The sequence below is a fragment of the Gekko japonicus genome, unplaced genomic scaffold (genome assembly GCF_001447785.1).
Source record: "Gekko japonicus isolate JY-2015 unplaced genomic scaffold, Gekko_japonicus_V1.1 scaffold382, whole genome shotgun sequence".
NCBI classification, from domain to species: domain Eukaryota; kingdom Metazoa; phylum Chordata; class Lepidosauria; order Squamata; family Gekkonidae; genus Gekko; species Gekko japonicus.
This window is the reverse complement of record NW_015168662.1, coordinates 1,153,599-1,179,810: the sequence shown is the minus strand read 5'-3', so window position 1 is coordinate 1,179,810 and position 26,212 is coordinate 1,153,599. Positions and strand designations below refer to the sequence as shown.

Sequence of the window (26,212 nt, the reverse complement as noted above, 5' to 3'; positions counted from 1 at the left end):
TGTAAGGACAATAAACTTGTTTTTCTTTAAAAAAGAATATTGAGATTGTTGGGAAGCTGAATGTTCTGCATACTATTGTGCACCATTAAAATATTATTTATTTCATTTATGCCCCACCTTTTGCCCCAATGGTGATCCAAAGCAGCTTACATCATTCTCATCTCCTTAATTTTATCCTCACAACAACCCTCTGAGGTAGGTCAGGCTGAGAGTGTGTGACTGGCTCAAGGTCACCTAGCAAACTTCCATGGCACAAGTGGGGGTTTGAACCTGGGTCTCCTAGATCCTCGTCTGACAGTCTTAACCACTGCCCCATACTGGTTTGACCTAGTGAATGTGACAGAAAATACATACAGCCCTGTTTTTAACTTACTGGATAATTGGTAGTTCTTTATCATGTGCAGGGCAAACAAATTTAGGTAGAAAAACTCCCCTTTGTATACAAAAACTCAGATTGCACAGCTATCTGTAAAACTTATTTATCTGTGAAAAATACACCCATTTCTACTGAAGCTTAGTATGCTGAGTTTATATATAATTTACTTCCAATTTACATCCTGCCAAAATTAAAAGTACATTAAGCTTAAAAGTACTTTGTCCAGTCTTTCAGTTTATACTTTCTCTGCTGTGCTTCAGCCCCTAAATTAAAGGAAAGATTGGTGACCCCTGATATAGTCAAAGCTATATTGATTGTGGTCCCCTGTCCCAGTGTATGAGGGCCTCATCTACATGTGGCTGGTCCGTGTTAACATTAGGGTTGCCAGCTCCATGTTGGGAAATAACAGGAGATTTGGGGAGGGGTTGGAGCCTGGAGGGGGGGACCTTAGCATGGTTCAGTGCCATAGAGTCCACCCACCAAAGCAACCATTTTCTCCAGTGGAACTGATCTCTGTAGACTGGAGATCAGTTGTAAAGTGGGAGATCTCCAGGTCCTGGCTGGAGGTTGATGATATCTGTGCACAAGGACCACACCAGATTGCTCAAACAATTAAAGATGACAAGCATTCCGGTATGTGCTGTTTCCATTTTTTCCCCCTCAGAAATCATAGGCTTCAGTGTTCAAAAACAAGCATCCAGTAGTTTTTCCCTTCATCTTATACATTACAGTAGGAATTCCCAATAGTGAGACAAAGTATCGCCTCCAGTTGAAATCAACGCATCCTGGAACGCTTGTCAAGTCATCTTTAATTGTTTGAGCAACCCGGTCTTATTGATAACACTCATCACTCTGAACATATTTTGGACAATCTTCTTGTTATAAGCTCAAGTGTCGCATGGTTTTGAATAGTGTGTGAAGTACAAGGAACAGTGTTTTGTTACCTTGTAACCAAAGCAAGTTAATGTTTGTAAAACAGGAGAATTGGTACATATTGACCAATGTTTTTGTAAACTTTATTCTATTTTGCTAATAGCAATTGCATACAAACCAATTTACACAGTTCTGTTCTTTTGTCTTTAAGCCCACCTGGAGGCTGGCAACCTTAGGTACCATATTTGGGTTTGGACTCACAGTTTGCAAATATATAGACATACACATATATACACATGTGTATGTATACACACACATACAAGTCCTCAGACCACTTGATTGTGAGCATGCCTAGCAGAGACCATTACTGTATCTCCCCCCCAGTGAAGCCTAAGAGATTTTTTGTTCATTAGTTTGTTTTTTTGGAGACTGATGAAGGTGATTGTTCCTATTTGCTTAGATGAGTGTTGCTCTTTTCTTTTTCTCAGGCATGGAGAATGGTGGAAAGCTAAATCCCTCGTGACCAAGAAGGAGGGCTTTATCCCAAGCAACTATGTTGCAAAGGTCAACACCTTAGAAACAGAAGAGTAGGTTCATCATATTCAGCTTTTGTTATTCACCACTTAACACATTGCTTGTTCCAACTTGGAAAGGAAAGAAATGTGTAACTTTTTTCAAAATATTTTTCAGATGGTTTTTTAAAGATATAACCAGGAAAGATGCAGAAAGGCAACTTCTAGCACCAGGAAATAGTCCTGGAGCTTTCCTTATCAGAGAGAGTGAAACATTAAAAGGTAGGCAATGGCTTTTTGAATCTGTTTCCAATTTAAAAGTAAACTCAACCTTCTACCCTTCTTCAGTAGATACTTGACTAGTTGAGGGCTTCTCCATGTGATCTCTTCAGGTGTATGAATGTACTCAATTTAACCATACTTTATAAAGGTCATGTGAAAGGCCTTCCTACTTCAGCTCCTAAAAATTACTCTTCTGAACAAAAAAGTTCATTCACAAATAAGATGTCAAAGTTTGTTGAACAGTGAACATGAATGTGGTTTGTTGTTGGGCTCAGGCTACTTTCCCACTCCTTGTGCATTGAGCTGAGATTGAAGTTCAAAGTTTTCAAGCTAACTCCAGTTTGTCATGACCCCTAAATGTGCCTCAGCAAACTGAAATTCGTTTCTCCCCAGTAACGGGAAGCTTTTAATCATGGTCTAATCAGGGGTGGCCAAACTGCAGCTCAAGAGCCGTATGTGGCTCTTGCACACAATGTCATTTAATGGTTATAAAAAGCAAATTTGCATATTTTTCAATAAAAGTGCGTGTGTGATACTTGTTCATGTCTTGCCGCTCTCAGACATCTGATGTTTATTCTGTGTGGCTGTTACGTTAAGCAAGTTTGGCCACCCCTGGTCTAATCCCCGTTAAGAGTCCCAGTTACTACGAAAGAAGAAACCTAACTGTGGAATCCTAAATAGAGTTGCATGCTTCTAAGCCCATTGACTCAATCTCTGAAGTCACTCTTCTTTTTTTGCCCCAGTGTGTTCTTCAACATAGGAAAAATGGGTTCTTACAGTTCATGAGAAAAGTGTATGATATCTTTGTATTACAAGTACCATTTTTAAACCTGTTTAGTTTATAGGGAAACATAATGAATTTTAAAGTAAACCTAATCTATATATTTTTAAAAATTCATCCCACTTATAATTGGGTTTTGTCTCGCTCATACAAGAGAAGCATTTTCCTAACCCAGTGTTTGCTCTGGAGACCTGAGTTCATAGTGCTCATGTCTTCCTGGTCCCTGATGAGAAAAGCGACCCAGTAATGTTTAGCCTAGCTTAGATATATTCTTTGTGCACTTTGATGTGCACTACTATGCCAGAATCCATTCCTTTAGGAAGTGGAGTAAGGAAGACCGCAAGTCGATATGTTAATTCTGCTTTGTTACTGTTAGAATTGGTGCCATATGGAAGCAAAAGAGCTCTTCTTGAGAATTACTAAAAGTTTGGTGCTGATATAGTAGCCCTTTTTACATATTTTGTTGATCTACACTCTGCAGAAACATGAAGCTCACATGCGAATTCTACATGATAATCACCAGAATAGGTTTTATCTTGCATATAAATAGTAACATGGTAATCCTGACTCTACAGTTTTGCTTTCGTGGAAAGTGGCAAAAACCAGTAGTCTCATGAACAAAAATAGCTGTTGTGGTAGAATAAGGGAAAGTGTAAAGTCTTTCTTTCTTCAGGTGATTTTAGTGGATCTGAAACATGATTCTCTGGCCTAGTCTTTGGAAGGGGTTAGTATCTAGCAGAAATTGCAGTCTCTCTTCCACAAGGCTTTTAGAAAGAATAATTAATGCTTTAGCATTAAAACTGACCAGGACAGCAACAAATTGATTTGGTGTGAATTTTATCTATAATGCATACAATATAATCTTTTTTTTAATTGTCCACAGGTAGCTACTCTCTGTCCATCAGGGACACTGACAGTCAACATGGTGATGTTGTCAAGCACTACAAAATCAGAAGTCTAGACAATGGAGGATATTACATCTCCCCAAGAATTACCTTTCCCTCCTTCAGTGACATGATCAAACATTATCAAAGTAAGTCAGTTCTTAAAAATACTAGCTTGACAAAGTACAAAATGCTGTTCTATTTCAGGTCACTTAAGTCAAATGCATTTTAACGTAGAGTACTAGACTGTGGGAAAGACAAAGCTTTGACTTTTATCTGCCTTAAAGTAAGGGGAGAATCAGATTAAACAGGAAGTCTTTGGTTTGAGAGATTAAGCAGTGTTTAGAGTCTTGTGTGGACCTAGTGATAAACTGAAGTTATCAGCATTGTAATTATCTTGTACCAACACTGTAGCATTCATGTGCCCATACTTGCTGTGGGAAAGAAAAATGGCCTTTGGCTTCTAAGAGAGTACTGTTTGACTTGTGCACAGACATTTTTTTTAATACTGATCTTTACTGATGTTTATGGGATTTCCCCCCTTTTCTCCTACGCACCTATTTTCACCAGGTAAGGAAAAAACATGCTTTGAATGCACTTGCCTTCTGATTTTAATTAGTTTATTTGGGTTCTGATTGTAATCATGGCAAATTAGCACCAATTTCTACTTCTTCTAATATAAACGTGTTTCAAATTGTTGTATTAGTTCAGAAATATAAACCTTCAAACCTGTTTTTGAAAGATGAATAACAATGGATTTGGTTAAGAAGCTCCATTTATATTGTCAGTAACAAACAAAACAGACTTTAATCTAATGTTTCTCCTGTGAAAGGGCATTTGCTATTGACAATTGCCAACAATCCTCTAAAGCAATCACAGACTGTGGTTTGATAGTGGGTTGCACAAAACTGGATGGGATTGACTCAAAAGCATTCTCATTCTTATGTTAGCTTTCTACGTTAGTGCCAGGTGGCATCAGATAGAAAAATCAAGAACAATGGAGTTGATGCTACACATTGCAATGCTTAACTTCAAAAAACTTCTCATATCAGTTGTCTTGTTGATCTTGCTGATTTTTAATTTTCAGAACCTTAAAGAAGATAGGGAGGCCAATTTTTAGTGTATTAGAGTCAAGCCTGGCATGAGAATTCTGAGCTGAGCCTTACCTGAACCAAAGTAGAGCTATTTTTAATGCTTCAGGCCTGATTCTGCTTCCCAGTGTTCTTTTCTGTGTGAAAGGCACATTGCCCCTCCCTCAGCTACACCTATTTTATCTGCCAGCCAAGGACTCAGCCATGTCTAAGCAAAATAATATGTGAAATAAGACTTTTTGCATTCCGATGTCTCAATACACCTCTCTATAAGTACCAGATGTGCTGGGGAGAAGAGACAGCAAAATCCTACCCCAGATCGCCCAGATCTTGGGATATGCCTGATGGACCAGGAGCATTCAAGGAGGAAAGAGCCTCCTTAGAAATGCCCACAGGAGGTAGAACTGCCAATCTTCTGGATGACCCAAACCAATAAGAAATTAGGGAGGGTGGCTAGAATTAGAGATTTAAAAATCTGGGTCTCAATCAGAGACAGACACAGGAGATGGAGGGTAGGATCCTGCGCAAATTCTACATTGTACATCCCAACAAAGCTAGCCAGTATTCTAGGTAAGAAATCTGAGTTGTATGTCAGCATGGATGAGATCCTGTGATCTGATCTCTGGTGTTTGTGCCTAAGTATCTGAGCAAATGCTTTGCTGTAGAACTTTGTGTTGTCTTTGTATTCTCATCATAACTGCTACTCAATAAATCCTGCCACCATTCAAGTCTTGTGAGCTGTCCAGGAAAAGCAAGGATAAGATCTGGCTACCATGACACAGCCTGGGGGCAGAGCTGTTCTGAGGCTGCCTTTTGCTCAGCAGATAAAAATTCCCTAAACCAGGAGTCCTTGACAGTGCTTGGTTTTTGTAACTAACAGGTGTTGGTTAAGACCCTAAACTGTAATGTATTTATCTCTTAAAACAGAGCAGGCAGATGGCTTATGTCGAAAGCTGGAGAAAGCATGCATTAGTCCCAAGCCACAGAAACCATGGGACAAGGATGCCTGGGAGATCCCTCGGGACTCAATTAAATTGGTCAAAAAGCTTGGAGCAGGTCAATTTGGAGAAGTCTGGATGGGTAAGATGCTTGTCTGGTTGAAGAGCTGCTCAGATGCTTAATTTATTGTAAAATATTTCTGAACTTATGGTACTGAGGAGCTAAATTACTAACTCTGCATTTCCTTTGGTTTCATTTAAGTAGCGTAGGAATTGTCACATGATTTCCAAAACTGCTTTTGTGTGTGTGCATGTGCATATCAAACCTGTCTGTAATTAGGTTGTCTGTCAAGAAGCCAGAATGATCCTCAGTGTTTGTACTGGGGTCTCACATGGATTTTGTGTCCTTACATCTTACGCAGTCTCTTGGAGCTTATATGTATTGGATGTGTTTAAAAGAGATCTAGATGCTTTACAGACCAGGTCATTCATATGAACTATTTTATGTAACTTTTTTTTTTGTCAAGGCAAGCAATTGGAGTAGGGCTGTGACTAGTAGGGCAGAACATCTGCTCTGCGTGCACAGAGTCCCAGGGTCATGTGTCCAACGGTATGTTCAATAAGTGGTCAAGTAGCAGGCGATGTGAAAGACCTCTGCCTGAGACTGAGAGAGCTGCTGTCAGTGGGAATAGACTGCGAGACTAATGATCTGACTCTATATAAGGCAGTTTCATGTGTTCAGTTCTGTTTATTTTATTTAAAATATTTCTGTTCTGCCTTTCCACCCAAATAGGATCCCCAACATCAAACGTATAAATGAACATCAAACATGAAAACATTTCAAAATAGTTAAAATAAGATATATTTAAAATAATTCAATAATTCAATAAAACATAAACGCACAACACCAAAACACCAAAACCAGGGAGCATGGCTAAGAACAGAATGCCAAACAAAACAAAAAAGTCTTCACCCACTAACAGAAGACAGCAATAGAGGGAGACAGACCAACCTCCTTGGGGAGGGAGTTCCAAGGGTTTTGCTAAAGCAGGTAAACAACTACCTTTCATCTCAGGCTTAAGCCCCAGTTGAGATGTCCTAGGTGCTATTAACAATAAACGATTTGTTAAGAGTAAGGCCTCTTTTTTCTAATGGAAGCTTCTCCCCTGTCCCAGGGACCTTTTCCCCCCAATACCAAAATGTCCTCTTGTATCGTAGATTGCACCTCTGTGTACAGCCCTAGTACTGCACTGAAAGGCCGGAATCCACAACTAGTAGTTCTTTGTTTGGAACATTGAATGAATAAACTCTGTGTTTATTCCTACCCTATGCCTCTTAATTATCTGGTTAGTGATTCATAGGAGGAAAATGTCTGCCCACTTCAATAATAATATTTAGCATGTGTATAGCACTGCTATTGTTTGAAGCATTTCACAAACATTATACAAAATCTTTATTCAGGAGTCTTTGGCAAGGGACTTCTTGAAAGGTGTGGGAGTTTTGTAGGGGGGAAAGTCTGAGTATATAGTGGATTGGATCCAGCCAGCTTTTGCACTCAGTCTACCCCAAATCCCACCTTGTTACACATGCCTTTTGTATGTGCAGGACCTATTACCCCTCGCATAACCCTTTTTGGTGATCAAAGGGAATCCCTCCTCCCTTTTCATGAGCAGAAAAGCTGGTTTGATCCAACTGAATACTTATTCTTCATTCTTATTTATCTTTATTTAAAACATTCTATCTTATCTTTCTAACCAGTTAGGGCCCTCAAGGCAGCAAACAGTTAAGACATTAAAATCAAGTTTAAGAACAATACATATATGTAAAACAGAAAGAAAAGTCAATAAGGAAATGAAAAGCAAAACAAAAAAAAAGCTTCACCCGCTGTCAGAAGAAAGTAATAGAGGATAGATACCACACTATGGTTAAAAAAAAGTTACAGAAACAGATTTTCCTTTGCAGAGGCCGTAATTATTCTTCCTCAGCAAGGCTCAGTTTTCTGTATGCTTATTATGGAACTTCAGTAAATTAACATTTAGGGGGGAAAGATGTGCTCTGAGTTCTAGGTAAATGGAAAATAGTAATGCCTTTTGCTTTAAAAGAATAATTTGGTCCAGGACAATAATAAAAATGTGAAGCATCCATGGGGGTATAGAATCATAGAGTTGGAAGGGGCCATACAGACCATCTAGCCCAACCCCCTGCCCAATGCAGGACCAGCCTAAAGCATCTCTGACAAATATTCGTTCAGCCTCTTCTTGAAAGCTGTCAGTTAAGAGAAGCTAACCACCTCACTAGGCAGCTGATTCCACCTTTGAACCACTCTAACCGTGAAAAAGTTTTTCCTAATATCCAGCCGATATGTTTCTGCATGTAATTTAAACCTGTTGCTTCAGGTCCTATCCTCTGCTGCCAACTGGAACAGCTTCTTGCCCTCCTCCAAATGACAGCCCTTCAAATATTTAAAGAGAGCAATCATGTCCTCCCTCAATCTCCTCTTCTCCAAACTAAACATTCTCAAGGCCCTTAGCCTTACCTCGTAGGGGTCAGTCTCCAGACCCCTGATCATGCTCGTCGCTCTCTTTTGCAAGCTCTCGATTTTGTCCACATCCTTTTTGAAGTGAGGCCTCCAGAACTGCACACAGTACTCAAGGTGCGGCCTGACTAAGGCAGTATACAGAGGGGCTATGTCCTCCTGCGATTTCGACGCTATGGCCCTTTTAATACAACCCAAGACTGAATTTGCCTTTTTTGTCACTGCATCACACTGATGGCTCATATTTAGTTTACAGTCCACCCTTACCCCAAGATCTCTTTCGCATACACTACTCCCCAGAAACGTATCCCCCATCCAGTATTTGTGCCTGACATTTTTGTGGCCCAGATGTAATACTGTGCATTTATCTTTGTTGAATTGCATCCTGTTTGCAACTGCCCACTTCTCCAGAGTATTAAGGTCTTGTTGAATTTTAACTCTATCTTCTTGGGTGTTTGCTACTCCTCCCAATTTGGTATCATCAGCAAATTTAATGAGTAGCCCTTCTACCTCTTCATCCAGATCATTGATAAAAAATATTTAAAAGTATCAGGCCCAAAACCGAGCCCTGCTGAGCACCCCACTGGACACCAATCTGATGAATCTGATGAAATGCTGTTGACCACCACCACTTTTTGGGTGCGGTCCTCTAACCAGTTCCCTATCCACTGAACTGTCCTATAGTCCAGTCCACAGTCTTCCAGAATGTCACGGGGATCCAGGGCTATTTTTGGGCAGGAACGCACAGGAACGGAGTTCCGGCTGGCTTCCAAGTTGGCCACGCCCAGCAGGAACATAATAGCATAATAGGCCACACCTAACAGCAGAAACTCATTAGGATTGGCTACATTAGGGGTGTGTAGCCTAACATGCAGAAAAGTTCCTGCGACAAAAAAACCCTGGGTTGGACAACAAACAAGGTAAACAGAATAAGAAGCAAAAGGTGGGTGTGGCTGGATGAACACACATTTGGTAACATGGGGGTGTGGCCTAATATGCCAATGAGCTGTGCTGTCAGGGGTGTGTCCTAATATGCTAATAAGTTTCTGCTGTTGGGTGTGGCCTATTATGCTAATGAGTTCATGCTGGGCTTTTTCTACAAAAAAAGCCCTGTGGGGAACCTTATCAAAAGCTTTACTGAAATCCAGGTAAATCACATCAACAGAGTTCCACGATCCAGTAAGCTCATCACATGATCAAAGAAGGAAACCAGGTTGGTCTGACAAGATCTGTTGGGGGCAAAACCATGCTGATCCTTCAGATGCCTACAGATCAATCCCTTTAAAATCTGCTCTAATATCTTCCCAGCAACAGAAGTCAGACTGACTGGCCTGCAGTTTCCCAGGTCAGCCTTCTTCCTTTTCTTAAAGATTGGGATAACATTTGCTCTTCTCCAGTTTTGTGGCACATCCCCAGTCCTCCAGGAGGCCTAGAAGATAATGGAGTCTCTGCAAGTTCATTAGACAGTTCTTTGAGCACTCTTGGGTTTACAAGGTTCTTGGCATCTCCATTGCAATGACAGGTGGTCTTCAGTAAAAATAAAGGTAAAGGTTCCCTTGCTCGAAAGCCAGTCGAATCCGACTCTAGGGTTGCGGTGCTCATCTCCGTTTCAAAGCCGAAGAGCCAGCGCTGTCCGAAGACGTTTCCGTGGTCATGTGGCCGGCATGACTAAACACCAAGGCGCACGGAACACTGTTACCTTCCCACCGAAGTGGTACCTATTTATCTACTTGCAATTTCTTGCTTTCAAACTGCTAGGTTGGCAGGAGCTGGAACTAGAGATGGGAGCTCACTCCGTCTTGCGGCACCCGGGTCTCGAACTGCTGAACTACTGACGTTCCACAGCCTGCAGTTCAGCGTCTTAACCAGTTGAGCCACCGCAGCTTCTCAGTAGGCTGAGGGAAACATTCTGTAAGACATTCTGTGGCCAGCCATTAATTTCTATGAGAAACTAAAATACACTTGAAATGGAGACAGAAGTTCTCTCCTGACATGTGACCCGGTTGCATTCTGCAAGGGCAGAGAACTGTGTGGGCAGTGTTTGTCTGTGTGTCTCCCCATAGTGTACTGCCTTTTCTACCACTTGATTTTAGCAATTTCATTTGTTTAGTAGAAAATACATCCTCTTTTGTATTAAAATACAGTTCTTGGGCATCAAGCAACAGATACCATTAGAGCACTTACTATTTAATAAGCCCATATGACAACAATTTTGGACACTGAGCTAATATACAGAGGTTAGTGAAGTGCTGTCATCTGTAGCAGAAAGAACTAATTTCAGGAAGTTCTGTGCTTGCATATATGCATACAGAACTGGAGAAGGGTGCTTCTGGTTCAAGATGTTTCCTCTTGTTTATGTGAGCCTTTTGACGTCTATATTTGGCTTAGCATGGTTGGTTCTCTGTGGGTTATTGTTACGTTAAGGGTAAAATTACTGCACTGTGAACCAAACTACATGCTTCCTCTCCAGGCTTCAGTATTAAAAGCTGGTGGGAAACATTTTGGTTGCAAATATCTTAGAACTTGATGGTATAATTCTGTGACATTCCAATTGTCTTTGTTGTCCTGGAGGGTCCGTGGCCTCACCAGTTCCTAAAGGATTATATTTACTTAGTATTTGGTTATTTCTGAATGATTTTATGGTGTCAAAGGAATAAAACAGATTTTAAAAAACAGCATGATGATCTGATAAATCCACATGTTGATCAGATAAGATACTTACTGAAGCCTTTAAATTTTAGAAAAGTAGTTGTGATAAGCTGTTGCAGCTAAAACAGCAAATAATTTTGTAGCACCTTAAAGACCAACCATTGTGTTATGCATGGGCTTTTGTAGGCAAGAGCCTTCTTTATCAGAAGTGATCACTGAAGAGGTATGTGTGTATGTACACACAGATGGCTAATCGTGTGAGGAGCTGTTTTTGCAAAAAGAAGATTGAAAAACATAAGCATGTACTAAACATGTATTAAATTGAAAAATAAGAAACCCACAGCTTCAATCAGCCCCTGACAATTCTGTCTCTGTGGCAACATTGTAATAGATCCAAATAATAATTCATATGTATTCTTTCAATATTGTACTTTGATATCAGGAGAGCTTCTGCTGCCCCTCTGTAGTCCCTAAGATGCCAAGATTTGGTCTTGGAAATCTATTTCCATGATTGTTCCTTTAAATTAAATGATGTATATTCCCTGGTTAAATGTACGCTCTCACACAAATGTCTACTTTGAGGAGGAAGCTTTGTGTAAACAAGCTGGATTCTAGTGTGATAGGAAATCTCAAAACAGAAATCTTAAACAGGAATTTTGTACAACATTGCTGCTTAATCATGTGACAGCCAATAAAGCCAATACCTTGAAGTATTGGCTAGTCCTGAGCTCATTAATACTACAAGCTTCATTATCAGTATGTTAACATAGTAATAAGCTACCTATGCTGCAAGGTGAAATCAGCTTCTCTGTAATTTAACTTTTCTCCTCCTTCAGTTTCCTGATGTCCAAAAGGCATTAACCATTGCAGGTGATTGTGAAAAGCAAATAGTGATAAAAGGCTAAAGTGAATCAAACACTGTGCTGAAAGGGAAGCCTGTTCTACCCTCCTTAAGGGCCACTGGTAACTTATGTGACAATTAGTCAAAGCCTGCATATGAGCAATAGCTGCCCGATAAGAGCAGCTTCACTTTCCTCAGTAGGTAATGTTCTCATGTGTCTTCTGCACCTCTCTGGTTCAACTGCCTGTAGTATTTGAAAGAGAGATGTGAGTGTACAAATGTGTAGTGGCAATCACTGAGGAACAGCACCCAGAAATCAGTGAAAGGATTGATCTCAAAGTTGTATTCCATCTATTCAGATAGTTTGTATGTATACTTCTTAAAAACATGGTATTTTGTTCTGGGCCTTTGGTGTGTGGGGAAATTAATATAAAATCAGTCTACTATGGACATCGAGGCAAACAGTGACATATCTGGATACTTACACCTTGGCTTTATTAAAAGCAATAAAGCACTCTGACAATCAGTTTCCCATAATAATATCTTTCATTCTAGGTTACTACAATAATAATACCAAAGTTGCAGTTAAAACACTGAAGCCTGGTACTATGTCTGCGCAAGCTTTCATGGAAGAAGCCAATCTTATGAAATCACTTCAGCATGACAAGCTGGTTAGATTGTATGCTGTAGTCACCAAAGAAGAACCTATTTATATAATAACAGAATTCATGGCAAAAGGTAGGAATTACTGGTTTTAGTAACAAGAAAATACCATTTTTGTGTGTATGAATGTGAACTACTGAAGTGATTTGTTATGTATAAAAGTGGCTAAGGAGTTTGTTTACAGTGTCAGTTTCATATCTTGGGACAAAATTACTGCAGGCAAGCAGTTTAACAGGGATGCACTAATGAATAAATAGCTGGACATTTCGGAAGATAAAGGAATGTACCAAGATTTTGGCTCACACATAAGTTCTTCTTACTCAGGCCAGTGTCTTGTGAGTTGTATTCATTTATAGAAGCATGAGATGTAGGGGAACATAGGCAGGAACTCATCTCACAGATAGTGGTTATCTGTCTATGGCATGTACTTACTGGTTTGTACAATGAAGCACATTGTAAGGATATTTAGAATTGTCTACATCATATTGAATACAATATGTTGCTTAGGAAAAAAGAAAATTATGTGCAGATAATTTGTATAATCAAATCATAGAATTTTTGTCTTTATGTAGAAGGTAGGTTATTTTGAAAGTGAATTTATCTTTGCACCTAGTCTCGGTGCTAAGATTACAAAGACATGAGCTCTCTGAATCTTTAAAAGCAGCTGTATATTGGGTTCTTAGGGGGTTGAAGGATGTTTTCAAAGGAGGTACTCTTTAAAAAACCCTTCATACAAAAAATATGTGGTTGCACTTTGAGTGCAGATTGTACATAATCATCATACCCACTTTTTTTTCACTACACGTGAGTGGGATGTGTACACATTGGGAACACATTGCTACTTGCTGAAAACAGCTTTGTAGCCACACTGAGCTTTTGCAAAACAGAAACCTGAAAACCTTACCTGTGTTGCAAAAAAATTGGTATGTTTCCTAAATTAAAAGATGTAGAAATAAATTTCTGCTTGATTCCTCAAAGATTCGAATTTTTTTACTTATTTCTTGGTTTAAAATTGTTTTAAATTTTTGTTCACACAGGTAGCTTGCTTGATTTTCTGAAGAGTACAGAGGGTGGGAAATTACTGCTTCCAAAGCTTATTGACTTTTCAGCTCAGGTAAACAAAGCAGTAATATAATATAACACATGGGTATTACAGGTCTGTTGCTGAGAATTCTGATGTGGTTGCCTTATAAAAAGGATTTTACTTTCACAAGGCTTTCTGCTATGGTAAAACAGAAGCCACAAGAAACTGGGACAGCCATTCCCACTGTCACAATACCTGGTTGAAGTTCAGTCTATTCAATCACAAAAAGTGATGGAGAGGTACTTTGGCCTCACCTGGATCTATCTTCCACAACTGCCTGGAGGTCAAGTGTATTGAGGCATGCTTTGGTCCATACCTTTGATTTCCATCATTTGGATACTGAGTTTTTATTTAAAGGTAAAGGTTTCCCTTGCTCGTCTCCATTTTCAAGCCAAAGAGCCAGCACTGTCCAAAGACGTTTCCGTGGTCATATGGCTGGAATAATTAAATGCTGAGGTGCACGGAATGCTGTTACCTTCCCACCAAAGCGGTACCTATTTATCTACTTGCAATTTCTTGCTTTCAAACTGCTAGGTTGGCAGGAGCTGGGGGCAGAGACGGGAGGTCACTCCATTACACGGCACTAGGGTCTCGAACTGCTGAACTACAGACCTTCTGGTCTGCAGCTCAGCATCAACCTCTGAGCTACCACGGTGCCCAAGTTTTTATTTAAATGTATTTAAATTAAATTTAAAAATTAAATAAAAGTATGCTCATATGTGGCCATAAAAAGCTGTTTCCTGTTTTGTGGGGCAGATTATTATGACATTTCTCCTGATGCTTTAGGCTATTACTACCAACTGTTGCTAAGTTGTATAAGGGTCAGTTTGATTTGTGGTTTGGTCACAAATTATGTCAACCAGAGCTGGTAGGGGACAGAATATTGTACCTAGGAAATGTCCTAATCATCTGCCTCGGCAATATAGGGAGCAATTTTTTTGACTGCACATGGCAGGTCAAGTACAGGTTGATGAGAATAATAAAATGGCATGCCGAGAATGTACTATAAATAGTTACTCTAGTACAATGCTGGGTAGTGTCTGGATTCAGACCCCAGAATTCAGAAAAAAGTATCCTTTGAAATACTAAGTGGTTTATCTGTAAGTATAGCTTTATTGTGTAAACTTAAATTTAATTATGAAGGGATAATTTGTTGTACTCACAGTACTGTTACCTGTGTGTCACCATTTCCTGTAATCCTTGACTAACTTGCTGTGATGTCATGGAAATATTTATGTATTTCCTAATTGCAGGCTTGGGCTATGCTGAGAGAAGAAATTTTGTGTAGGGGAAGGAAGAGCTGCTTGCTATTGTCAAACAGAATGCAAGGATTTTGGCTTAGATCTAAAGTGATTAAGAGGGCAGGGTATGACTACTGCACAATGGATGTCAGGAGAGGCCAGAAAAAGACTAATATAAAATGACTGATGAGTCCTCTAAACTAGGATGGGAATGGGGGGAGGGAAGAGGGGGAAATACTCCAGCTGTACCCAAAACTTTCTTTATCTGGTGGGCATCTACAAAGACAAGGTAACAAATCTATAGCACACCATTTTCCTTGGCAGGGGCTGGCACCTGTCTTCATCAACTCTAGGGGTGGGGTTGTCTTACACTGATTCTTAGATCCATGGAACACTCATGAAACCAGAGTAGGATCACAGGTTGCAAAGTTCTACAAACCCAGGAGGACACATTGCTGCTTTTCATAGGGCCTGAACTGCAGCATAGATTTTCCAGGCTACTGGCAACTAGCTGTTGGCCAGTCCAGATGCAAAACTCACAAGACGTTGGATTTCTTTACCCAGATCCTCTCCTTCTGGATTCATTGTAACACAGGAAGCATCTTGTTTGGGGGTTCAGTGTAATTCTTATCTACCTTTATCCAAAGCAGTCCAAGGGGGTATAAAGGCCTCCTAGGAGTAGAGGTACACCCAATTACTGCAGAGGGACAGAGACAATGAAATTAATGCTGGGGGCTGGGCAAAAAAGTAAGAGTAACATTTTGAAGTCTGTTAAGGGTGCACAAGAGATCGCTGTCATCTTCCCTATTTTTGCAAAGGGCTTTTGTTCTTTCTAGAACAAGCAGCAGCTGGTCAGAACAACCACATGCTATCCAGTTATTACTTTTTTAAAAGCTAGTGAAAAGAGAAACTATAAGTGAGGACAATGCACACAAAGCTTGGGTGGGGTTTCTTTCTTTCTTTCTTTAAAGAAAACCCTGTTTAAAGCAGTATTTACTACTTGTCAGAATGCTACAAAATCCTGTAGCAAATATCCTTTGAACCAGCCCTTAATTTCCTAATGTAAAAATTAGCCTTAGTTTGACCTAACACTAAACAAAGTAACAAAATCTTCTGTTTCATATTATCTCACTGTATTCTGCTAGCTAGCAAATTTGTATCTTTGTTTATGTCAGACTGCAATTTCTTCTATTTTTATTACAATTTTGGAGTGTTCTAGTTTCGAACATTACCATGGCACGACTTGTTGTTTTATCTCTTTTCGAGAACCAGATGTAGATGCTTATCCTGTGTTTGTATGCATTTTCCTCTTTCCAACTAATCCTTACTGTCCCCTGTCAACAAAACAGGGATGCTTAAACACCTGCTGGTTTGGCTCATAACCTGTTAACTGCTGCGAATGCTAACTTTGTTTTGCCTCAGACTTTCCCCAGTACAGCAGCACTTTCTTTGAGGGGAGGAGAGTGCATCAAAAAACCACTCCCACTTGATCCCCTGATAAACTGGGAGCTGGCTTCCGATCTCCCCCCCCCAAAAAAAATAACTTTGCTGTGTCCTAGCAAGTCTGACAGGCAGCAAAGCTTCCAAGGCTGATCCCCCAATCAGCTGAGAGTTGACTTCTGATTCCCCTCCCTCTTCCCCCAAAATTGCTATATCCTAGGAAGGTTGAGACCTAGATAAACTAGATAAGTTGTCCAAGTGGTAACTAATCCCCTAGTCAGCTGGAAGTCAGCTTCTGAAAAATCCTGTTTTGTAGGGATGGGCACAAACTGGGCAATGAACTAAAGATTGTCATGAGTTTTAGCCAGTTCTCTCAGGCTGAAGAGCCACCACAAATTTCCATAAATGTTGGTGTAGTTTGTGGTGGTTCATGAAGAGCATAAAGCAGGGGTTTACCCCTGCTTTCTGCTCTTCACAAAAACAGCTGAGCAGTGTGGAGATCTCCGCCACTCAGTTGTTTGGGGAGCAGAAAGCAGGGGCTTTCAAACATCTGAGCAGCGGGGACTGTTTGGAAACCCCTTATTTCTGCTCCCTGTGGCTTTTCGCTGGGAGCAGAAACCAGGCGTTTAAACTTTAAATGGCTCACAAACTGAGATAAACCAGGTCAGTTTGTGAACCAACCTCCCAATTCGTATGGGTTTGTGGTTCAGTTCGTGCCCTGCCACGACCTGCCATGAACGTGACTTCACAAAGCACAAACCACCCAAAATTCATCACAAACTTTAGTTTGTGATCCAGTTCATGCCCTATTAAAAATAAATTTCATTAAAAGTGCAATAATCCTTTTCAATTCCAAGAGCAGCTGCTGCTGCTTGAATTAAGAAATGGCTTGACTGTTTGGCTATCTGAATGGATGTCATGAAAGTTTTGAAAGCTTTTGCCTTATATGAGCTTCCTGGGATTGTCTCTTAAGGTATGCCCTGTTCCACAATACAATGGACTGCATAACTGCAGTAGAGTTGACTGAAAAACAGAGCTACTAGAGAAAGGTATAAAGAATGAAAGAGATGAAAAGAAAGGAGAGAGAGAGAGAAAGACAGAAACAGAAACAAAGAAAGCAAATAGATGGGGGAGTGGGAGGAAGAGAGAGAGGGAAAGAAAGAAAGAAAATAGATGAGGGAGGGAGAGAGAGACACACAGAGAGAGAACAGAAATGTGTTGGAAGGTGGAAAGAAAGTAACTTTAAATGTGTAATCTAAACCCCCCATGCCTCCAAGCCAGTGAGTGAGGCTGTGGAGTGGAGGCTTGGAGAACACCTTAACTGTAAAGGTATTCTCCAAGCCCTCCATACCCACTCCTGCACGGGCTTGGCTTGGAAAAGGAATTTAAAGAGACAAATGCCTTTTCCAAACCAAGCTAGCCAGGTGGTGTGGCGGGGCTTGGAGAACACATTTAACTTTAGATGGGAGGAGACGGGAGGGAGGGAAGAAGGAAGCTAATAGATGGGGGGAGGGAGGGGGGGAGAGGTGGAAAGAAAGCAAGTTTAGTTTTAAATGCATCCTCCAAGCCCCGCCCCCTACCGGCTGGCTTGGAGAAGGGTTTTGAAGAGACATGCTTTCTCTAAGCCGGCTGGCCAGGGGAGGAGGAGAGGCTTTGAGAATGCATTTAAAGTTAAAGTTGCTTTCTTTCTCTGCTCCCCCCGCCACACACACCTCAAGCCTACCTAGGGAGGGGAACACTTGCTAGGAAAGGGAAGACCAATCAGGGAGGCATGTCTCCCCTTTGCTTCCCCAGCCACCCTGCCAGGAGCTGCACACTATGTGTGAAAGAGCTGCATGTGGCTTCCAAGCCACAGTTTGGCCACCCCATACTATCCGGGGTCAACGCTTCTGCTCCTGCAGTTACCCCAAAGGACTGCAAGCCCAACTGAAGCCATGTTGCGCCAGCCAACCCTGAGGCTGGGGCTGTGGTCTGGCAGGTCACAGCAGGGCATGGCCTTGATGGAATCTACTCAGGAGTCAGCCAGTTTGAAGGAGCCCAGCTGGCTCTCAGCAGTTAAAAGCCAACCCACCCGAGTTCCTACCAGATATGACCCTGGCACTGAGACCCAGGGAAGCTCTGACAAAGTGGGAGGGACAGGCAGCACTGACCTTCTTAGAGAAGATTTATTTATTTATTTATTTATTTATTATATTTATACCCCGCCCTCCCCATGAACGGGCTCAGGGCGGCTCACATAGATTGGGTGGGGCAGCCAGCTCTTTAAAGATGTCCAGGGGGAAGGGCCAGTGAATTCACCAATCCAAGTCAAGAATCCATTGGCCCAGAGGCCAATCACTCCCCCGGACAGGGTTGAGGAGAGAAGATTGGCTGAGGCTAGGGTTGGCATTGGCTGAGCCTGGAGTTGGCTTCCTTTGGGAAGCATTTAAAATGTGTGCCCAGGACCAGTCAGGGAGGAAGAGCCAGACTCATTCCCTGGCATGTGGGAATAGGTAATTGGCAGCACAGAGTGGGTGAAGAGAAACCCCCTCCTCTTGCTCTATTCTGAAGCTCTGTCCTGGGACACTTGCCCAGCTAAAGCAGCCCTGGAGGGTGAGACAGCCCCGAACTCAGACCCAACCTCAGTGGAACCTGACACATACAGATTCATTAATTTTAAAAGTGATATATTGTGATAAAGGACATTACTAGACTACTGTTACTCGAGACCTTAGCCTCAGCAGTCAGTATTCCACAACATACATCGTCAAATTATCCAGCCACATCCCAAGGTGAATTCTGCAGTTTTTAAAAGGCAAATGTTATTAGTTAATTGCTTGCAAACACTGTTCAGCATTAGCAAGAAACAGAAACTGCCCATTTGTTTCACAGATTATACACAGATGCAAGGGTTTGGCTTCATGCAATATTTCTCTTTAAAAAAAACCTGTGTTCAGTCTTGTGATAACTGTGGTGGGAAGTGCTGTCAGCTTTTTTCCATTGCCTGACACTCTAAAAGAGGAACAAGGATAATGCACACTTTTGTTTTATGAATGGTGATCTGCATGTCAAATACAGGACTGCTTCTTGAGGGGCATTTAAAAGGCTTTCCAAGATGTTGTGTTTATTTGTAGAATGTAGTTTTAATATTCTCATATGTGGCAAAAATAGCATTGAAGTCAGATTAGTACCACTGATTTATAAGCATGAACCTGGCTTGTGTGCAAGTATTTTAATCTAATTGGTAATCTTGATTACACTGCTTGTTGCCTAACTTCCTGAATGAACCTAAAGCAAAACTAGGAACTGAACTAAAACGTTTTTGCTGAATGTCCCCCTGATTAATAGCCATCAGCACTTCCAGCCTTTATTCATTCCACTGACCTCTTTGATTCAAGGGACAATATATTAGTCAAATATTTCAGTACGGATCTATTTCATTGTTATGATGCAGAGTGACAGAAGCAGCTGTAGTGTAACAAACTCCGAAACACAAGGCTAGCATATTTTTGGAATGGAGAAGAAAATGAGCTCATTTTTTGAGATGGAGATTAAAGACTGGAACTCCCTGCCTCCTGACAGCATCTTGGTTTCAGAATGCATTTAAATACACATCACAGTAATTTTTAAAATGTTAACAATATATTGGCTGCGATCTCACATGCTAAATAATCCACTTTCAGTGCAGTTTCCAACTGAATTTTGAGAACTGGCAAAATCCAGTTGGAAAGTGGATTGAAAGTGGATTATTTAGCATGTGTGAGTGCAGCCATTGACTGAGTCACTGGTGAATGCGTCTGAATATTGAATATACAGTAACATGAATGAGGTCTTTTCCTGGAATATCATTGGTAAGAAGGAAGGAAAGAAGACAGATCCATGCAACAGGAAAAGCCAAAGCAGTTCATACTTTAAGAAGTTATGTGCTTTTTAAAAAGACTGTTGCAGTCCATAATTATTTTTCTGTTTCTATTTTTTTAAAGATGAATGGTGTAAATAATTGAAAAGAGAAAATGTCGACATATGAGAAAATGTATACGTTATTTTTCACGTGACGGATTTAAATCTTAGATACAGTTAGCAGTACTTTCACATCAACCTTTGTGCTGTGATATAAAAATGGAAGGCTTTTTTCTTGTTGGTACAGATTGCAGAGGGTATGGCATATATAGAAAGGAAAAACTACATACATCGGGACCTGAGAGCAGCTAACGTTCTAGTCTCAGAATCACTAATGTGCAAAATTGCTGATTTTGGACTAGCCAGAGTAATTGAAGATAACGAATATACAGCCAGGGAAGGTAAGTATCACTTTATAATATTTATAAAAACAGTTCCATGAATGGCTATTTCTTACAAAAGAATCTGATATTTCAAATGCCATTGCTACACTTTTAACTATGGTAGTATATTTTAAAAATCATATAAGGTGGCATCTTGTCTTGTTTCAGATCTTCAGAACAAAAGCTTTTGCATATTACAGTCTGTACGTTAACCAACCAACACAGCATGAATTTATGAACACTGTTATTTTCTTACCTGGTTAAAGGAAACATTGCCATGTTTCCAGAAGATTTTAATTAAAACTAATTTTGCACTGCCAGTAGTTACTCACTTGTCTCTAGCCAATTGCCCCTCTCTAAATCTCTGGCACCAAATTGTCATGTATTGTCCTTCTGTTTCTGCTTGAGAGATCAGGGTGTCCTATCACTGCACGTTTCTCCGAGCAGAAGACATTGTGGGAAATGTCTCTTAGTTATCCTGGTAACTTCTTGAAGTTTTAGAATCTTAACTTTTCTAAGGGAAACAGTGACACCTTGTGTAATGCACTTGCACAATGTCTGGTGACAGTTGAAGCAGCTCCTGTACATTTCTATAGGGAACGTTTCCTCTTTAAACATATCCAGAGTACAAATGCTTGAATCCTTCAAGCAGCTGTCATGGCTTCTTTGCAGTATTTGAAACAGTAATAGACAGTATAAGAGCAGATTGCTCTGGCCTGTTTTCAGGCATGTTGTATAATAGTTCAATCATACTTTGCTTCATTAAGGAGTACGTACAGTGGAGAGGGATCCCATGTAATCTCACCCTTACACAGGATATGCTGTACATAAATGAGAGAGTGATTTTAGTTGAAACTGATCAGCACTAGTAGATATGTTTCAATTAGGAGAAACAGTCAACCTTCAACTCTTAGGTGACACTGGTGCTCTTAATTCTTAAATGATCTTTCTACAAAGGCTACAGACCAAAATGCACAGTAAAGTGTGCTGCAAAAAATGCACTTGGGATGGGAAAGTGTCTAACAAAACAGACTTTAAAGCTCATTCATTAATTTGGGGGCAAGATTCTTTTTAAGGAATGTGTACCTTGTACATCACCATTGGTGTTACCCAATGGTAATCAGGAACTTCTGGCATGCGCACTGAGGCTGTTTTTTTGGCGGTTGACTGAATTTATTGAGCATTTCCATACATAATAAAGGAAAATGTAAGTTGCATCCTCTTCTGCCTCCACCCCAGCTGCTGAGTTTGGCCACCTGGCTTCTCCTTCCTTATATTCCCAGCTCAGTGTTGCTGCTGTAGTCTTCCTTTTATTCTAACCACTGTGGGGCTCGTATTGGGGGCTCTTCTGGCCCAGGATTTTCAGCGAAGATAAAGGTGCATATGCAGATTTCATGTTAGCATTTCAGCAGTTGTAAACATGACTTTTGTTTTCTTCTCTTTAAGTGCCAGGACCATATTAAAAGCTAGAAAGAAAAATGAGAGGGCTGCATGAGCAGCTGCCGTGTGTGAACCCACAGCAGAGATAATAACAGCCATACAACATCTTCACTGTTAATCCAGGGGCACATATTAGGAAAGTCAGTTCTTGCCTGAAGACAGTTCAGGAACGGGAAGAGCATACCTGTCTACATGCAACAGGTCTCATAATGCTTCTTAAAAGCCACTGTCCTCTGAGTCAATTCTCTTCCTCAGTAATTTCAGATGAATTTTTACCCCTTCCTTAGGTGCAAAATTCCCTATCAAATGGACAGCGCCAGAAGCCATTAACTATGGTTCATTTACTATTAAGTCTGATGTGTGGTCCTTTGGAGTTCTTCTATATGAAATCATTACATATGGAAAAATTCCTTATCCAGGTATGTACCTTTTTATTCTCTTCTCTTTTTTATGTACTCTCATTCTACTTAGGTACCGAAGTATTTTCTTACTGAAACCTATACAAGTCTTACAAACTCTTAAAAAAGAGTTTTGAAAGTGCATAGCAATAATTTCATGTCCATAAGTTTACAGAGGTTTATTTATTTCTAATCCACCTTTCTTTCTGGGACTACAGTTGGATGACAGAATTAGAAAATAATGGATTTAAAAAGACACTTCATAAATAATACAGAAAAAACAAGAAAATTCATACAATAAGCAGTGCAATAAACTACAACCCTGTTCCCTTCATGAAAGCATCCTCCTGAACAATTCCATTTGCTACTGCCCTATTTATTTCCCTTATAAAATATAATTTGTTGCCATGCCCCTCAATTTTCATATCTCCCTTCATGCATTGAGATTTGTGCAGAACTTCCTGGTTTGATTAGGGTTCAGGTCATCATGATGTCTGAATACAGAATCCTCAGTGAATACAGAATCCTCAGTGAATACAGAATCCTCAGTGAACACAAGACAGAATTCGAAAGTGGGACTGAATAGAGGTTTAAAATCCCATTTTGTGTGGAGTGTAGTAAATCAGAGCATGATAAAGCCAAGACATTCCACACGCTGTGAGAACAGCAAGAGGGGCACACAATGCAAATTTTTCTTAAATTAGTTTTATAAAACTTCCCTGTAGATGATAAATTAGAATCTGCAGGTTCCAAATTTCCTGTCATGGTACTTCAGAGTTATTTATAAAAAGGTGAAGAATATTTCACAGGCATAGCAAATTAGAAGTACATGGATTTACCACTAGCTCATCTTAATGCCAGTGATCTTTCTTGATAATTACACACTCTGTAGAAGTGAGCTCTATCTCATGAAAGTTCATACTGGAATAAAAGTTGGGAGTGTTTAAGGTGCCACTGGACTTCTGTTTTGTGTAGAAAATCCAGTGACGTTTTGCAATGTTAGTGGCGTAGGATAGGGTACAATGGGAGATGGGAAACACACTCATCATATGATACAAGAGAACACACATGTGTTCTATGTGATTATTCTTTCTAAGCATGTCCGTATTCTCTTTTCTTTAAAGAATAAAAGCTGTGTGCATGTTACTTTGTACAATGGGAAGAACAATGTTAAGTTGGCTAGTGCTTGGCCGTATACAGATTTCTCATACAAAAGAAGGGTTGGAACCAGAACTCCAGATTGTTGAGATCTTTGCAACTGTATTGATGCAATATAATGAAAATAGTGGAATAGTGTGTTGGAGTTTTGAAGGTTTTCACTCATCTAGGGTGTTCTGCACATTATAAAATGCTAACAGGAATGCAGTTCTGTTTGGGAAGTAGCATGTAGTCTTCATGTTATTATTTGTGAGCACACACAGATGTTGCAGATATTGCTACAAGAGCATGAAGCAAAATACATCAAAGCTCAGGCTGCACTTCAGACAGAAGTGTTTTGTGTGTAAGAATTTTGTATGAAGCAGCTCTAAAAGTATTTTTAGTTGAGGTTCTGATTTTGCCTTCTTTTGGTGATAGGAACAGGTAGGCCTTGGGGAAAATAAGGGGTGGGGAAACTATATGGACCCATTATAACCAGTAGACCTTCAGGCACCTCCCACTGTTTTCAAAGGCCATTCTTGTCCTTAATTCTAGTACATCCTGTCTGCAGTGCATGTGCATGGAAACTTGCCTAATTTGGGGTCCAGTAAAACAGAGCCCTATTGTTGAATGTGCTAGAAATTTGGGAGGTGGTGGCTGGAGGTCTCCCACTGCTACAGCTGATCTCCAGGTGACAGAGATCAGTTCACCTAGAGAACATGGCCGCTTTGAAGTTCTTCTCTTTCCCAAACCTCACCCTCCTCAGGCTCCACTCCCAAAATCTCCAGGTATTTCCCAACCTGGAGCTGGCAACCCTAGTCTTTAAAGGAGAGAGAGGACTGCATTCAGACTGGATCTGGTGCTGTTAACTTCAATGACTGCTGCCCCAGACTGTCCATTGAATAGAATGCTCCCCCCAAAACTCCAGAATCTGACAGCAGCACGCAGATCTCTAACCTGAATCAGTAATGCCCTACTTGAAATGAAGCAGTCTTGGTAAAAATCCAGCCCCCAGCCCAGATCTGAAATTGTTTTCAGTGCACACCCCTAACAACTGGATTTTATTATACAAATGTACAAAAAATAGCAGTTAAAACACTCAATTTATTGAAAACTGACTATCTAAAATCTCGAATTAGCATCCATGGAGTCTATTGAAAGATATGAAATAAAATTGGCAGGTATTAAATGTCTCCAGGTATTTAGAGTAATTAAGAAATTTTGACACTCTGTGTGTGTGTGTGTGTGTGTGTGTTGGTAAAGTAACTGGGGTTTCAAAATTTTATCAACAGTCTTATTCCTTATAATTTGAAATGATCAAGTGGCTTACAGCATGGATGGATACTAATTTGAATTATTGAAATCATACATTTGAACCAGTTCCTGTGAAAACAATTTCCAGATATATTTTTCAGTGTGGTCTGTGCTCAGATTGTACAAAAACAAAAAAATGCAATTTTTTTCAGATTCAGGGATGTTGGACCCCAAAAATACTGGTATTCCTGAATTCAGGGTTTTTCGAGGTTCTGGTTTTCCCGAATTCAGGGGTTTTTTGGGTTTCCAATTTTTGAGGGTCCATTATTCCCTATGGGGAATGACTAGTGAAGTTATTTTTAAAGATACAGGCACCAAAAATTGCAGTGGAGCTTCCTGTGTCTGTCCTCTAAATAACTTCAAAGTTTCAAGTCAATCGGATGAAGGGGTCCAATTTTATGGGCCCCTGAACAGGGTGCCCCAGCCATTCTCCATTATTTTTTTTTGGTGGGGAGAACCCTTCAAGCTGCTTCCAGGCAAAGAGCCATGCCTGCAAGTAGCAATCACTGAGAACAAACATCAAGTCCAGCAGAACCATTTCAGAATTGAGTAATCCCAGCAGAACCACAAGGCAATGTGCCAAGCCAAACAGAACCAGAAATCAAACCAGCTAATTTCTGCAGTTGAAATGGAAGTGGGGGGAGGGGCATTTTGGCAAGCCCAGCACAACCAGTTGCAATGTACAGAATACCCAGGAGAACCAGTGCCACTTTGACTAGTCAAGCTTAACAGGACTAATGTCAAAGCAGAGAATCTCTGCAGTACAAACTGAAAGGGGGCCTTTTTGCAAGCCCAGCACAACCAGTTGCAGTGTAAAGAAAGCCCAGCAGAACCAGTTCCACTGTGGCAGTGCAAGCTTAACAAGATTTATGTCAGAGCACAGAATCACAACAAATCCAATCTGTTTGCATGTACCAAATTTGTATGTACACGGAAAATGTGTGTGTTTTCCCATTCATTCAAATGGGTGACCACATATATCTGGGGGATTGTGGCCAGTGCACAGTTGGAGCACCAAAATCAAATGTATGAAAAGGGCTATAAATTTCCTTTCTTCTCCCATTATCACATATGCCCGAATTAAAATCTCACAAATAAATAAATAAATAAATAAAAAAAATGTGGGATCTCCCCCCTTGTTACTGGGATTAGATTATGATGTACTCTTCTGAAGAAAGCTTGTTGGAGTCTAATTTTAAAAATGCAAATCAGAGGTAAAAGTGTGCAGTTTTAATAATGAAGTAGAAACAATCTATAAATCAGAGAAATGATTTTGGAAAATTGTTTAAAATTTTATATTCAGTAGCATTGTTGCTAGTCAAGCAATTTTACCATAAAAGATAAAAAAGTTTACATAAGTATGATCATGAAGTCAAAACTTGAGCAGATCTGAAGATGTTGGTCTGTCATACTGATATTGGGATTTGGGAATATCAGTATATACTAGCATATTTCAGGTTTGGTTTACTC

At 40.3% G+C, this 26,212-nt stretch overlaps 1 protein-coding gene across 2 annotated transcripts in view; it reads left to right on the top strand.

The window, feature by feature from the left end:
- Positions 1-26,212, top strand: part of LYN (LYN proto-oncogene, Src family tyrosine kinase) — a 31,682-nt gene that overhangs the window by 2,364 nt on the left and 3,106 nt on the right. For both annotated transcript variants that reach the window (XM_015415270.1, XM_015415269.1), the window contains exons 4-11: positions 1,725-1,836; positions 1,940-2,043; positions 3,708-3,857; positions 5,727-5,879; positions 12,319-12,501; positions 13,464-13,540; positions 20,318-20,471; positions 22,181-22,312. In XM_015415270.1, coding sequence (XP_015270756.1) covers positions 1,725-1,836; positions 1,940-2,043; positions 3,708-3,857; positions 5,727-5,879; positions 12,319-12,501; positions 13,464-13,540; positions 20,318-20,471; positions 22,181-22,312 — 1,065 coding nt within the window. The remainder of the gene's footprint in view (positions 1-1,724; positions 1,837-1,939; positions 2,044-3,707; positions 3,858-5,726; positions 5,880-12,318; positions 12,502-13,463; positions 13,541-20,317; positions 20,472-22,180; positions 22,313-26,212) is intronic.